The 14155-nt window shown below is 46.4% G+C and overlaps 3 protein-coding genes across 4 annotated transcripts; all 3 read right to left on the bottom strand.

The window, feature by feature from the left end:
* Positions 1–101: 101 nt before the first annotated feature.
* Positions 102–2593, bottom strand: LOC129601688 (uncharacterized). 2 transcript variants are annotated; one of them, XM_055500552.1, is made up of 3 exons: positions 2320–2593; positions 1841–2250; positions 102–834 (listed from the first exon to the last, which is right to left on the bottom strand). In XM_055500552.1, the coding sequence occupies exon 3, from the start codon at positions 763–765 to the stop codon at positions 382–384; it is 384 nt and encodes a 127-aa protein (XP_055356527.1). In that variant the 5' UTR covers positions 766–834; positions 1841–2250; positions 2320–2593; the 3' UTR covers positions 102–381. The 2 variants fall into 2 exon arrangements, with proteins under 2 accessions (XP_055356527.1, XP_055356526.1); XM_055500551.1 differs by having other exon boundaries at positions 102–767.
* Positions 2594–5572: 2979 nt separating this feature from the next.
* On the bottom strand, positions 5573–10560 carry LOC129601693 (uncharacterized). The gene is made up of 2 exons (XM_055500556.1): positions 10476–10560; positions 5573–8260 (listed from the first exon to the last, which is right to left on the bottom strand). Exons 1-2 carry the CDS (start codon positions 10558–10560, stop codon positions 5649–5651), a joined length of 2697 nt encoding a protein of 898 aa, XP_055356531.1. The 3' UTR covers positions 5573–5648.
* Positions 10561–12511: 1951 nt separating this feature from the next.
* On the bottom strand, positions 12512–13826 carry LOC129601686 (uncharacterized). Its single transcript, XM_055500548.1, has 2 exons — positions 13633–13826; positions 12512–13179 (listed from the first exon to the last, which is right to left on the bottom strand). Exons 1-2 carry the CDS (start codon positions 13700–13702, stop codon positions 12746–12748), a joined length of 504 nt encoding a protein of 167 aa, XP_055356523.1. The 5' UTR covers positions 13703–13826; the 3' UTR covers positions 12512–12745.
* Positions 13827–14155: the final 329 nt, after the last annotated feature.

The raw sequence follows: 14155 nt of genomic DNA, 5'->3' as shown, positions 1-14155 counted from the left end.
TGCCTCTGACACAATGATTAATTTTAACACGACTAAAATTATTTTAGTCATGTTTTCTGCCGACCCTTAAATCTTAGCGGGTATACAGATTAATGCCGCGTTTAATAACAAATAAACGTGTAACAAGTACAAACTGCAGCTAATACTTGGCGAGAGAGACGCAAACAGTAGCATGCAAAATACAAAAATGATTTCTCGTTGGCATTCCAGGAAAGAAGAAGCAAGTAAAATGGAAGAAGTTAAACAGTGGCGAACCCGGCGAAGACCGGCTTCTAGTATGGATGGTGGCATGAGTCGTGCAAATTACTGCAAGTACGAGGTACTATAATATTATGGTAGTTCATTATGGCATCTCGCCAAGGTATGAGCTGTTCACGCAGTTTATGGCGCACGGTAGATAGTCGCGGCGGTGGGCTCAGTGATGCTCTTACCGCTGAACATAGCGACCGCGATGCTGGCGAAGAGCACAATAATCTGGAAAGCCAGCTCCGTGCTGACAATGGCGGCTGGTGCCGTCACGATTAAGATGACCGATACCTTGCGATAGGCGTCAACGAGGAGGCTGTACCAGACTAGCAGGCCAAAAGCCAGCAGACTGCTGATGATGCCCATCACCAGGGCCGTGATGGCCAAGCACATGGCGTTGCTCTTGGACTGGCGGATGGCGCTAGCGGCGGCCAGGGCCAGAATTCCGCTGACGATGAAGACGATGCCGGAGACAAAGCCGGTGTACTTGGTGGCGGAGGCGCCCGCCCACAGTCCCATTCCTGCAATCGATCATGTATGTAAACTCCTGGGTCAACGGTTATCGGAATTCCGAGTCATTAGATCCTGCTGCAATGTGACAAACGGGTTTGGGGCGCTGAACTATGCTGGAATATGTATTACCACTTTTGCTCTGCATCGCAAATTTACTAACACTGCAGAATTACCAATGAGGCCGAGCAAATGCTTTTTTGTTCTATTTTTAAACTCTGCGATGTGGCCAAAATTTTTACTGAATAATTTTTTCATGACAAAATAAAGCTGTTGGAATATATAATGTAATGTACACAATATATGTATGCTTATATATAAGGGGCGAAAGCAAACGCGTTCCACCGTTCCCCTGTACTGCTGCCGTCACCCGCCTGGAGTGTGACGTTACGGCAATACATATGGCTAAATCTGGCGCGGTACATAAGCGCCATGTTTAGCCACAACGTCAAACTCCAGCCGGATGACGGCAGCAGTACAGGGGAACGGTGGAAGATGCCTGCTTTTGCCCCCTATATACAAAATATATGTATAATTACCTCTATATACACAATACGACTATATGTATACGTATATGCATGTACACAATATATGTGTATACACAATATATGTTACGCAATACGAGTATATGTATATATTCATGTACACAATATATGTGTATACACAATATATGTTACGCAATACGAGTGTATGTATATATACATGCACATCGGCCAATTTAGACGAAATTTTCTGTGTGATTAGGCCGCCTATTTCCATAATCGGCTGAGCTGTGTATCCAGTACAAATCTTTCACTTTTATACGAAATTTGTAACTGTATTGTATCGCCAAAATGAGTAAAAATTACTGTGGCTATGCGTGTACACAATATATGTATATTCACAATATATGTTACACAATACGAGTATATGTATATATTCATGTACACAATATATGTTAAAGTACACGCTTTTATATTCGCAATTAAACAGATAATTCGGAGATATTTGCATTAAGCATGCAGTACACGCTTACATGCGAGCATCAGTGAGTTTTATACATAAATGTAGACAGAAAAAATAATAACATTTTTATTAGGCTTACCTATGACTTCACATAAGAAGATAACAAAGCCGCAGAAAATCTGAACGCCTCCGGCAACGGAAAGTGACATGATTGTGGAGTATTCTCTAATTCGGGCTTCGGGGGAAAGTAATCGCGGGCGTTTTGGCGAAAAAAGTCAATCACGTTTCGACTTTACTATTGGAAACAGCAACAGTTTCCTGAGTTACATGCAGAAACACCGAAAAATTACTGACTTTTTGTGCTTATGTGTTGCATCAGAATCGGGACGAGACAACTAGCGTGGAGCTTTCATTGGATCGATAAACTGTGTTACCGGCATCACCAAAACACGTGACGATTTTCATGGTACATCCGCATTAGCTCCGTTTATCACGCAGCCATGAACTGGCAACGCTGACTCACCGAATTCCTCCCTCCGCAATGGCAAACTGTAAAATTAAACTAAGTCTTTATAATAATTGTACCGGAGTTAAATGTTAGTACATTCAAGAACTTACTATAGGTAGAGGACTGGGAAGCGACTCTGCAACGGTCGACTACGTCATCACTGTCGCATACAGAATGCACTGGTGTGCTATTGCTTACCATAGGCCCACAGATTGTATTGTCCCTTTTTAAAGATATTCTCAGTTCCTTTCTCCTCTAAAGCTTTCTGATATTTTAACAGATCATATTGAAGTTAGAAACCCAAACATGAGGGGCTAGAAATAGAAGAGAAAACAAATGTCCTAAGAAAACTGACAAAAACCGTAAAAAACGCGCATCTGTCACCATGGCAGCCGCCCTCCCGTGTATGCGAGAGTGATGACGTCAAACGGTAGGTTACCAGTCCTCCTCACACTATAGTAAGTACAATACTTGGTACACTCATTACTGCCATATTGGTACGGCGCGCTCACATCGATACCATCCCGTTCCATGCACACACGAGTAGAAATTTGTTTTTATGTGTGGAATGACTACATTGAGCACATTTACATTAATGTCACTCTGTTCCGCTCGTTTGTCAAGCACAAACATTTGTTGCATATTGCGGCGCACCTGTTAATTTGTAGCAGGAAATCGGCAAAATGCTGCGTATTAGCGTTCATTGACACCATTTTTCCAGTAACTGAAAAAAGAGCATGCGTAAGCATTACTGTGCGTAAAAAAAGGTAATCATCTGGATAATAAGCCATCATTTTAACACAATAATGGCCCCTCCAATGCGATAATCGATCATAACTCTGTGATATGTGAATAATGCGACAAAACACTCGTTCCCAATTTGTGTCAGGAGTCTCTCTTTAAGCTTTATCCGGTTTTCCGGTGAGATAAAGTGGGAACACCACATGTAACGATGGACCACTTTGATGGCTACAGTCTTTCTCGAGGCTGCTACGGTAGCTCAGTAGTCAGTTTAGCTTTGTGATCGATGCCGAAACTCTATCCTGTAATGTAAGTAATCTTCTCTATCATACTTTCATACTCGTTTTTGTATTGGCAGTCGTTGCCAAATATTGTATTGGATTTTCTCCTATCATTTTGCAGGAGATGAAATGCGAAGGAGCCGTTTCGAAACACTGAGCATTAGTACATTTCGAAGGCGAATCGCAAGACTTGAACCTGAAAAAGAAAAGAAGTGGAGCGGGCTTTTCTTTCGTTCTATCTGCATTGTACAGAGATAGAACGAAAGAAAGCCCGCTCCATTACATTGTAAATTTGACAAATGCACAATTTAATGCCGATTTTCTGCAATAAATTGAGCGGTGCGCCGCAGTATGTACCACCTGTTTCACAAACCAGCGTAACAAGTATAACTACGGGTACGATCAGTAGTACAGGTATACATTCGGTTCGCGTTCATGTATGCTTGTTCGGCAGCCCCGCCTGCATTGCTCGAGGTCGCTCCAACTCAAAAGCCACGATATGTGATGCCCCAAATCGACGGCTGTCCACTTCCCCTGTGTCACTGCGTCCCGTCCATCCAGGTACCTCGCGATCAAAATAATCTGGCTGAGCGGTAGGATTAAATAATTATGTTTTCACCCAGCTGGTTTGGTGAGTATGTCTGCTATCATGAAAAATTAAATTTTGTCTGTACCAACCAGATACTCCCGTAATTTTATAACTGTGAACTGTCTAATAGTGAAACCACTATAAGTATCCATTTGGCTGAGTATCCAATATAAGATACCACTAGGACATTGAAAATCCGCGTCCTGCTTTGTACATACTCTGTAGTACATCGTACCAGCGAGGATTAAATTCTCAATATCTTTATTAAACATATGACCACGTATATTCCGAAATACATGGCCTGTGAATCGAAGTGTATTTTATTTGCTTTTCTTTTGTACACCGACAGTGTTCTTACTACAGCGTAGTACAGCTTCAAGTTCTCTAAACCTGCGAATTCTTTGTTTAAGGGAATTCGTGCCAAAATACTTCCACGGTTGGGTTTTGGGGGTTTTTTTGTAATGCAAGAATGGGAACACCGGGTATATTACCATTCTTGCATTATTATAAGACAAAATGGTAGTATCCCGATTTGGTGGTTTATTCCGTTTGGGTGAGCCACGCAGTGCATATCGGGTTACAGAAATCAGGAATGTAACAAACAAATAGGGGATCAAAGAGAGTAGAGCGAACACTTAGACTAGAGATCGGCAGGTAGTACCACGCGAGCCACAAGCCCGGTTTCGTGACACTTCTGGAAAGAAGCAATCCGGAAAAATGGTCAGAAGGTCAGAGAGGTGGATTTGACAGTGGATGGTCGCATGAACAGCAATTGCTCCCTAATACTGCCGGCAGTAGCCCGGCACAAGACTGGAATACATAATGGCATCTGGCGAGTACGTGGCTCTCTCCGGCCGTTTACGCCGCATAGATCATGGGCGCTCTGGTGGCGGCGGCGGTGGTGGTCGAGGTGGTGGGCACCCAGACGGTTCTGGAGCTGTGCACAGGGGCTGCGATACTGGCGACAAACACCACAATCCGGGAGACTAGTTGAGTGCCCATGATTGCGGATTCTGCCTTCATAAAAACGACATATAACCGGCGATACTGGTCGACTCTTAATTAAGCTGTCGAATACCAGCAGATTGAAGGCCAGCAGACTGCTGATGAGGCCCATCACCCGGGCCGTGGTGACCAGGCACATGGCATTGCTCTTGGACTGGCGGATGGCGTTGTCGGCGCACAGGGCCAGAATACCACTGACGATGTAGACGATACCGGAGAAATAGCCGGTATACCAGGTTAGCGAGCAACCCCAATTCTATCCCATTCCTGTAAATGGTGACGTCTTTGATTTGCTGGTAGAAATTATAAGGATTCTTTTACAAGAAAGCAATGTTAAAAATTTTCTGCCCACCTATGACATCACACAGGAAGATTATTATGCCGCAGAGAATTTGAACGCCTCCGCCAGTGGAAAGGAGAGTCACGATTGCGAAGTGTCCTCTAAGAATGGAAAATACCTCCATTCTCAGGAAAATAGTTGCCTATTTTACATTTTTAAGCTACTAGCACGGTTTTTATAGGAGTGCACGACACAGCCAGCTAAATCAGATAAATAGGTAGGTTACGTAATCAGTTAAATAAATAGGTTACGTAATTTCTCAGCAGAAGTACAGATAGTGCAAGCAGTATGCTCTTAATCATCCGTTATACTTAATAGATTTATGCTCTGGAAACGGAAGCCAGCGTATGTACGTATAATGTTTCACACCTCGTTTTCTTGTTGTGCGTACATTCACACCTGCATCTTTTTTTATTCGCGTCAGTAGCAACAAAATTTTTCGCACTTTTTACGTAAATCGTGAGAAACTAAAACACAAGCGAGTTACACAACATCTACAAACACAGGCGGGCGGATGACAGAGAATATTTCGTCTAAATTCGCCGCCGGTGGTGCTGTTCCCATTATAGATGCTGTGTTTCCCCGCTGTATTTCGATGCTGATCCGTTGACGCAGAAACTCTAGTGCTCGCGGTTCGCCTGACTGCTGCTGGATCATCTTTCCTAGCACGTTCAGTAGCTGGGTGGTTTCTGGTCCGAATGTTCCGTAGGTCTCAAAAGCCAGGGGCTTGAACCAGTAATCCTGGGTGATGTTGCGGTATTTCTCGGTCTTGCTCCGCTCGGCTAGCGCTGCTGCCGCTCCGGCTTGAGTGGATGTGGCTGCGATGTATGACAATGCCATGGTGCTGCGGCAGGTTACATCCCAGGCCAGCGCCTTTCCTCTTTCCCACGGGGTAATTGTCACTCCGTCTGGTCGTTTGCCATCTGTACGGGAGATTCCGGGAGGTTCCAGCTCAGTTTCGATTCCGGCCGATGCAAAGGCGCGCTTTATTACCGCTTTGAGGCTTTCGTGGGTCGGTTTCCGTCCGGCACTGAACTTGCAACTTGAACCATGATATCCATGCTCATCCGCTTGGTCACCGCAAATGCACTGGTGTGGTGTGCATACCGGTGCACCAAGGCGCAGCGCTGCAGCCGTCCTTAGGCTGGAGTCGTTTAGTAAGTTCCCGAGGGATGCTGCCGGTAGTGCTTGGAGCCATGCGCCCGCCTCTTTGGTGCTGACTGCCAGCATCCGCGCCTGACTGGCGATATCGTTTTCAAAAGCCCGCTCCAACAGTCTCAGTTGTGACCTTATGATAGGTTCGTCCCACGCTTTCTGCACTCCCCGAACTTCAGATGGTGGCGCGCTTTGATTCGCCATCTGCTGCCATTTGGTGGTCGCTTCACTGCAATACGTCTCCGGCTGGAAATTCGTAATGGCGCAGGCTAAGGGAGCTATTGAATAAGCCGAGGCCAGAAAGGCCGGCAGTGCTAGCTTTACAATGCTCCTAATGCCCAAACCGCCTCTTGAAATCGGAAGTGACGCCTGCGCCCAGATAACGTCGGTGATAGCAGTGTTAGTTATTTTGGACAGGCTATCGCGTATCATGGTGTCAAATTCAGCCAGCAAGGGTTCCTGCAAGTAACATCGACCGGTACGCAGTTTGTAAAGCAGCCTTACCGGTCCCATACTGCATCGCAGTAGATAGAGTGCCTGGTGGGCTGGTACAATTAGCAGACGTTCAGTCATTCGGGCGACTACCTCCGTTGCACTGACGAGCGCCCCGGTAACGGCATCATCATGAAGTGGTGCGCCAAGGTACTGCAAATCCTTCAACGACGGGCACTTCAGGTCAGGAAATGACTGGAGAAAGGCAGCCGTAACCGAGTTGCGGTCTGCTTCGCTTCCCCCAACCACCACTAGCTCACATTTAGCAATGTTTAGTACCAGTCCACGTTTTTCCAAGTCTTCTTTCAGCGTACACAAGTCGTCGAAGACATCGTCCGGCTCTCCACCCAGAGCGTCATCATCCAGAAAGCTTTCACGGAAAGCGGATTTAAGATGTTTATACGATCCAAAGGTTGACGGACAATACAGTAGCGGGCCGAGGGGGTCGCCCTGTTGGATACCCGCCTGGGACGATATACGGTTAGCACCATGGATCAACACAGACGGCGCGCCATAACACTGCCATATATATGGATAATAGTCTGGTAGAAATTCTTTAGTGGATTCAAGGATGCAGTTTCTGTCGAGAGAATTAAACGCATTTTTTACGTCTAATTTGAGGAATACCTGGGGCCTGTCGCATTTCAAACCGTCTTCAATGAAGGATCTGGCGCCATGGACTGCTGCTTCAACACCTCCTTTGGTCGCAAAACCTAGCTGAACTGGTTGCAGAATGTCTGATAAATGGCGTGAGCGGAACGACACAATGCGGGACATGATGCGGCGTAGAGCTAGACCGACGGCGATAGGCCGAATTCCACCGTCTTTCTTCCTAAAGGCAAAAAGGCAAGCGCCGTAGAGCATGGGCCTGATTTCCGAGGGCACTTCTCCCCTCAACATGATGTTCGTTACGCTGGCCAGCGACGCACCAAGCTTTCTTGCTGTTTCACGGTTTTTTATCCCGACCAACTCTTTCAGGTATTGTGGCCTCAGGCCATCGGGACCTGCTGCAGATCCATTAGGGAAAGCTTTAATAGCGTCGACGATCTCTTTGGAGGTAATCTCAGGAGCTGACTGAAGTGCGGCTCCCGGGGGCGGGTGTGTGATCGGGGGGTTGGGAGGGTGTTTTTCGTTCAGGGCAACGAGGGTCTCTGGGGACGGTGGCAGTACTGTTTCCTGGCTGATCAACTGCTGCACCGCCCCCGAGATGTTCCCGTCCTGAAATTTGCGACTGACACGTTTACGGAGGCGTGCGGGATCCTCCGGATCGGGCGGTTGACGTGTAGCGGACTGGCCTTGATTTGCTTCAGGGGCGACGTTTCCACGAAGATTCTGGCGTATAATTTTAGGGTAAGACACTTTCGTTCGCGTACCTGTGGCACTTCTTGGTTGCCCAAGGGCTGCGTAGCTGAACGTCAGCAGGTTGGCCCAGGCAGCGGTATTGCGTATTCACACCTTGTATTGCGTATTGTACATTCATGACATTTATGCCTGCAAACCGATGGTGAGACGCAGATCATGTACTTGATAGCAAGCTGGCTGCCATGCACAGAAACGCGACGACAGACAGCACGCCTCGACAAATAATCTTTAATAAATCGTAGATCTATGAAAAGATGACACATCTAGCGAAAACACAAATATGCCCCAGCAGGGCGCAATCTAAAGGGCACAAACAAGGAAATATCGGCAAACCGTTGACGAGGATGATCCGAGTACCGTGCGCTCCAACAACCGCTCGACTGATCGACTCTGTCGTAGACAGACACACGTTCGACTCTGCCAAAGGCAGACACGATCGACGGTTCAGCGTGCCGTGTCGAGCCAAAGCTGAATCCTAGCGACAACCACACTCACATCCCTGAGCACAGCGCTCGCGGCTCTAACATACTGATGCATAGGTAAAACAAGCACTAGCCGATTACTGCGATAACAGATGAACTACTGCCAACGAGTGTGGACGCGGAAGGAAATCAGTTCAGATCGAGTGACGGTTTTCGGGTATTTGCGGGAGTTTTTCGGCGAATGAGATTGAAACCGTTGTCATCGGTGATGGATAGGATAATGAAACATGAAAATCAGCGAGAAAATCAAAACATCTGGTATAATAATAGTAAGAATCTTTCTATTATACGCAACGGTAAGGATTAGCTTGTCGTCGCTACCTCGAGATTATGTCTACCGGTACAGGCATCTGAAAAAAGGGCTTCGAAAACAGACGTTTTTAACACAAACTGCGTATTGCAAATTTTCCAGAAATTCTTTAAAGTATACTAAATCTGATGGCATTAGTAGTTTTTGGTTTATTTTTGGTTGGTTCGACTCAGTGTTTACGAGTTTACAGTTCGATTCAGACTATAGAGTTTCATAGCTCTATTCCTTGACAAATTATTTATAAGAAACTTATCGTCACAGATTCACTGTTTAAGAAATTTGTGGGGTAAATGTTCTCGCCTTCTCGGTAAACGAAATGTCTTCGTAAACGGGCGGTCATTCAATAGTATGTGTGTCACTTTTGCGGTCATCGTCGTCGCTCGAACCACCCTGCGATGACAAGGAACAAAATTTATGAGATAATATAAAATTAACCTCCAGAAACCTAATTGCACATAAAAACGGGTTGTGTTTTAGCTTCTGTCTAGCGCTTTAAGCGATGGCGGTTTATCGAATGCGGCGAGTACCAACATTTGCTCTGATGCGGACATAATTAATAACTTCCTAAACCTTCTTTGTGGCTCTTCTTCTCGTACGAGTACAACCTCGTTTCCTGGCTATGCCTTTCTGTGCAAAAGAGCAACCATGAACAGCAAATTGAAATAAATGCCGCGTTTGAATCATTTGTCTGACGCGCGCCGGAAGTGCATAGGATGCATGGCAGGTATGCGTTTACTTACGGTAAATTAGCGCTGTCATGTTGCTGTGGGGGTAGACTGGAGCATTCCGCCGACAATAGGTGCGGCGCGTTGTGCAGTTTGCTGCCGCCATGAGAGCGGGAGATCCTTAACAATGCGACACTGTTTACTACACCTTACCGGCTTTAGGACGTACAGCGATGCTCTCATACAGCCACAAGTACTCACACAGCAGAAATTCAAAAATTTGCAATCGGACGCTATGGCACTATCTGTACGCGTAGGTATTCGTTAACAGAAATCTCTCAGATTTTCTGTTAAGTCATTGTATCGATGTGCATGACCTGTGGTATCTACGATCGATGTTCTCGCTTTTACACATTAATTTTCAAGTCTTGTATTGCCTGAAAGTGGGGTATCCAAGGCCTCCCGGCTGTAAATGGGTCATGACAGTCATTTATTTTGCACAATTATAAGGAAAAGATGCGCAATGATATTGTCACGGTGTATACTGTAACCGCCCATGAAGGCGATTAGCTATGGAAGTGTCCCTGTTAATGGATTTTGGTCTGAATTAGGAGTGTCTCTGATCTTGATTTATCCATTTTCATGTATTTTCTCCCATTTATCCCCTTTTATGAATAAAAGCTATTATTTCGGGACACCCCATGTTTCCCCATATTGTAGATTTATAGGATATAGGTAGCACTACCTATCACAAATGGCGCTCCTGGTTTGAACAATGTACCAGCCTTTCGGTGGCTGCGGTCTTGCCCCAGCCCAATTTGGGTCGCCGATGCCGATGGCCTACCCTTCAGTTTCCCGGCCACTTCCGCCGCCTTCAGCGGCATATTCTGGATCTCCGACATCTGCGTGGGAGCGTGCGGCTTCCGCATGCCCGACAGACGACATATCAGTGGATTACGGACTGCCCGAAACGAACGCCTTCCTCTACGAGGCCCGTGCCGTTCCACACCGTATCTCGTACTATTCTAAGGGTTCTTCCAACCCCACCCTTCTGCTAATGAACATCTTCCTACTACGATGCTCTTACCCGAAGAAAGCTACAGGGCTTGTTATGTGCCCGACATAGCCCAACAGGTGAGCCAGTACATTCCTTGCAGGGCTGGCCACGTCGATGGTATGGGACCCGTCGCAGTTTTCAGTTCAGGTGAGCACCGGGCCGCCCAGATGGAAAAAGAGCTAGCTGCTCTTAGGAAAGAGAAAGAGCATTACTAGGCGGCCGTAGTTCAGCTCGAACGAGAACGGAACTTCTACAAAGGGGTGGCCGAGAGAAGTCGAGCGCTTTTGCAAGAAATGCAGAGTGGCGCAACCCCTTCGAATTCTGTATCCATCAGTGGCGCGAAGCAGGCCACAACAGGGTATGTTCCTGTTTCGTCTCAACATGCTAAGCGCACCACTCCGCCCCAACCCCTGCGAGCAGCGCAAACTGTTGTAGAGCGCACAGCTTTGGTTACGCCAAAACCAGATAAGAAGGCTATAATGGCAAACTGTGCCATTCCGTTGGCAAAAGTGGCAGTCATGGAGGACAGTGCCATCTCGGCCCCTAGCAGTGCGCCGGCGCAAACCACTACTCTGCCACCGTCTTCTTTAATTGTAGTCAATACCATTTCAAGCAATCCAAAGGGTACGAGAAATTACCCATTATCCTGCCTGTCTACTTGCCGAAAAGCAGTCCGACTACCCTGCGGAAAAGTGGTAAACTGCCGTGCACCACTAATAGATCTTCGGGCGATGGATCTAGCCGCCGAACTGAGTCGCATTGCGGCTCTAAGGCGACACCGTACCGCACGCGAGTTTCCATACGCCCGTCCGCTGCTGACATTGCGCGCTAGCCCAGCTACGTTGCCGCGTTCAAAAAACTTCCCGCAGCAGTAACTCGGAGGTTTACTGCTGCGTACGGGAGGCAATGCCCTCCATTGTCAGAGAAGGCCAAGGCGGAGTGGAACCGTCTTCTTCTCGGGTGCTGGACCGCAGTGCGGGTAAGTCCTGCATTGCGCATGGCGGACGTCGTGAATGTTCATGCACGGAGCAGGGTGTGGAAGGATCCTGACAAGATGCGTTCTGTTATGGCACCGCAAAAGGGCCACATGAGGCCCTTGACACTGTCCTGCTTCCAGTCACCTTCCTCGGATGATGCTAGTAGGAAGCAAATGCTCGCCAGAGAGAGAAGCGGTCACTCTTTTGTTGTTCAGTTTGTGTTTAAGAGCATGTGGTACTCTTTGTGTTCTGTTTTCATACGAGCTGAGGGCAGCCCTTGTTGGAAGGAGGGGCATGTGTCACGGTGTATACTGTAACCGCCTGTGAAGGCGATTAGCTATGGAAGTGTCCCTGTTAATGGATTTTGGTCTGAATTAGGAGTGTCTCTGATCTTGATTTATCCATTTTTATGTATTTTCTCCCATTTATCCCCTTTTATGAATAAAAGCTATTATTTAGGGACACCCCATGTTTCGCCATATTGTAGATTTATAGGATATAGGTAGCACTACCTATGACAATATACAGATAGTATGCTCTTAAAATTACGTATGAGTGCCTGCTTTGTCTTAAAAATGCAGTATATGCCTCGCAGCACAAGCCCACAAGTTTTCATCGTAAATGGTTATACTTTGAGTATCTTTTAAACAAACTGTGCCGAACTCTTTTTAGGCTCTGCGCAGCTCATATAACTTTCAAAACACTGTTTTTTTAGCTCAGGCCTCAGAGTAATGGTTTACTTTTTGCGAAAGGGTCATGTAATGTAGTTTACATGGTTAATTAACGAAGTCTGAAGTGTACAGGGCGTTTAATTAAAACAATCACAAAGAAATCACAAATACAGCTTATACAAAGGATTTGGCAAGCGAGCGTCAAGCATTAGCATGCAAATTATAGGACATTTCGTGACGTTTCAGAAAAAGAGCAAACAAATTAAATGGGCAAGAGTTTGGCATAGCAAGTCTGGCAATGAACGGTTTGCAGTACTTAAAATATGGATCGACGTATTGAAATATGCCGTGACAGTCATCTTATAGAGCATTATGACGTGAACCACGCATTCGACCCGATCACGGCATGTTATGCCGCTTGCTTGCCGGGAGGCATCGTGACGGTGGTGGTGGTGGTGGTGGCTGTATTTCCGGCAGTAGCGGGAATGGGCGCACTGATGTTCTTGGAGCTGTACACGCAGGCCGTGATACTGGCGATCAGCATAACGATCTGGAAGGCCAGCTGCGCCCCGACAATACCGCACCATCCGGTCTTGAGGAGGCCTGTCAAATACTTGGCATAGGCGTCGACTACAACGCAGTCGTAGACCGCGAGACCAAAGGCCAGGAGACTGCAGATGATGCCCATCACCAGGACGGTGATGGCCAGGCACACGGTATTGCTTTTAGACTGACGGGCAGCACTGACAGCGGATCGGGTCACAATTCCGGTGATGAAGTAGATGATGCCGGAGACAAAGCCGGTGTACTTGGTCAGGGAGATGCCCCACCACATCCCCATTCCTGTAATATCGAACATGCTCTCTGAATACTACCCGCTGCGCTCTTTGATATCGTGCAGCCAAACTTAATCAACAACGGTGGCATTAATTATTACACATCATATTTTTACACCGGTCACCAAATAAAAACAATTTTAATTTTTCTCATTTCAGGCCAAATAGGTAGTATTAGGTACATAATAGATTCACCAAACAAGCAATTAACGCGAAGCTGCCAATCCTTTGTGAAATCTTCCGAAATTTTGCGATAAAAGCAAATTGTCAGAATACTTTATTTATCATGCAATATACAGGAGCTGCTTTTAAGTTGCGGCAGTTGCGGCATACGCTTCAGTTATTAAAATCGTATATATACATGGCACTCTTACGCTGAATAATTTAATTATTTGTACAGAAAAACGAAATTATATAACGTGCGAGAATGTAATAAATGATTGATGATTTCCATCTTTACCGATGACATCACAGATGAAGATGATGATACCGCAAAGAATTTGCACCGCTCCGGCAATGGAAAGGCTCATGATTGTGGAGAACCTAGTAACGCTTTACAATGATGTAATGTTGGACGCCGTTGCAAAAAATAAATCACGCTCGCGAATGGTTACGCTGCCAACTTTCGATCAAATGGTTATAAGATGCACTGGTATGCAATGCATCCATAAGCTGCACTGGTAAACGTCACAATATGATCTGAGTGGAAAAGCCAACGCGGTGCCGCCGGTGGATCGATACGCCCGGTAACCGGCATGAATAACTGCACCTGACGATCTTCCCGGAACGAGGGCATTTAATCCGCTCATCACGCTATGATGACATCAGGGAAAATGACTCAGAAAATCTATGGACTTAATTATTTTTTCCGTTGACTGCTTCTTCGGCTTCCTTGCGTGGCTGAATATCACGGGAGCCATCGCACCGACAGCAGAAAACGATGCAGCCGCAACATAATAACAATGAGACGTGGATAAAGTGGA

This window comes from Paramacrobiotus metropolitanus, unplaced genomic scaffold (genome assembly GCF_019649055.1).
Source record: "Paramacrobiotus metropolitanus isolate TYO unplaced genomic scaffold, Prichtersi_v1.0 Parri_scaffold0000264, whole genome shotgun sequence".
Classification (NCBI taxonomy): Eukaryota; Metazoa; Tardigrada; class Eutardigrada; order Parachela; family Macrobiotidae; genus Paramacrobiotus; species Paramacrobiotus metropolitanus.
Note: the sequence above shows the minus strand (reverse complement) of the source record. Positions and strands in the feature narration are given on the sequence as shown.

Bases quoted from the DNA above. Each gene is read 5' to 3' on its own strand.
- LOC129601686 (XM_055500548.1), bottom strand. From the start codon at position 13,702: ATGAGCCTTTCCATTGCCGGAGCGGTGCAAATTCTTTGCGGTATCATC. The intron at 13,180-13,632 runs GTAAAGATGGAA...TCGATATTACAG, and splicing joins CTTCATCTGTGATGTCATCG to GAATGGGGATGTGGTGGGGC.
- LOC129601693 (XM_055500556.1), bottom strand. From the start codon at position 10,560: ATGCGGAAGCCGCACGCTCCCACGCAGATGTCGGAGATCCAGAATATG. The intron at 8,261-10,475 runs GTAGGCCATCGG...ACAAGGTGTGAA, and splicing joins AGTGGCCGGGAAACTGAAGG to TACGCAATACCGCTGCCTGG.
- LOC129601688 (XM_055500551.1), bottom strand. From the start codon at position 1,910: ATGTCACTTTCCGTTGCCGGAGGCGTTCAGATTTTCTGCGGCTTTGTT. The intron at 768-1,840 runs GTAAGCCTAATA...GATCGATTGCAG, and splicing joins CTTCTTATGTGAAGTCATAG to GAATGGGACTGTGGGCGGGC.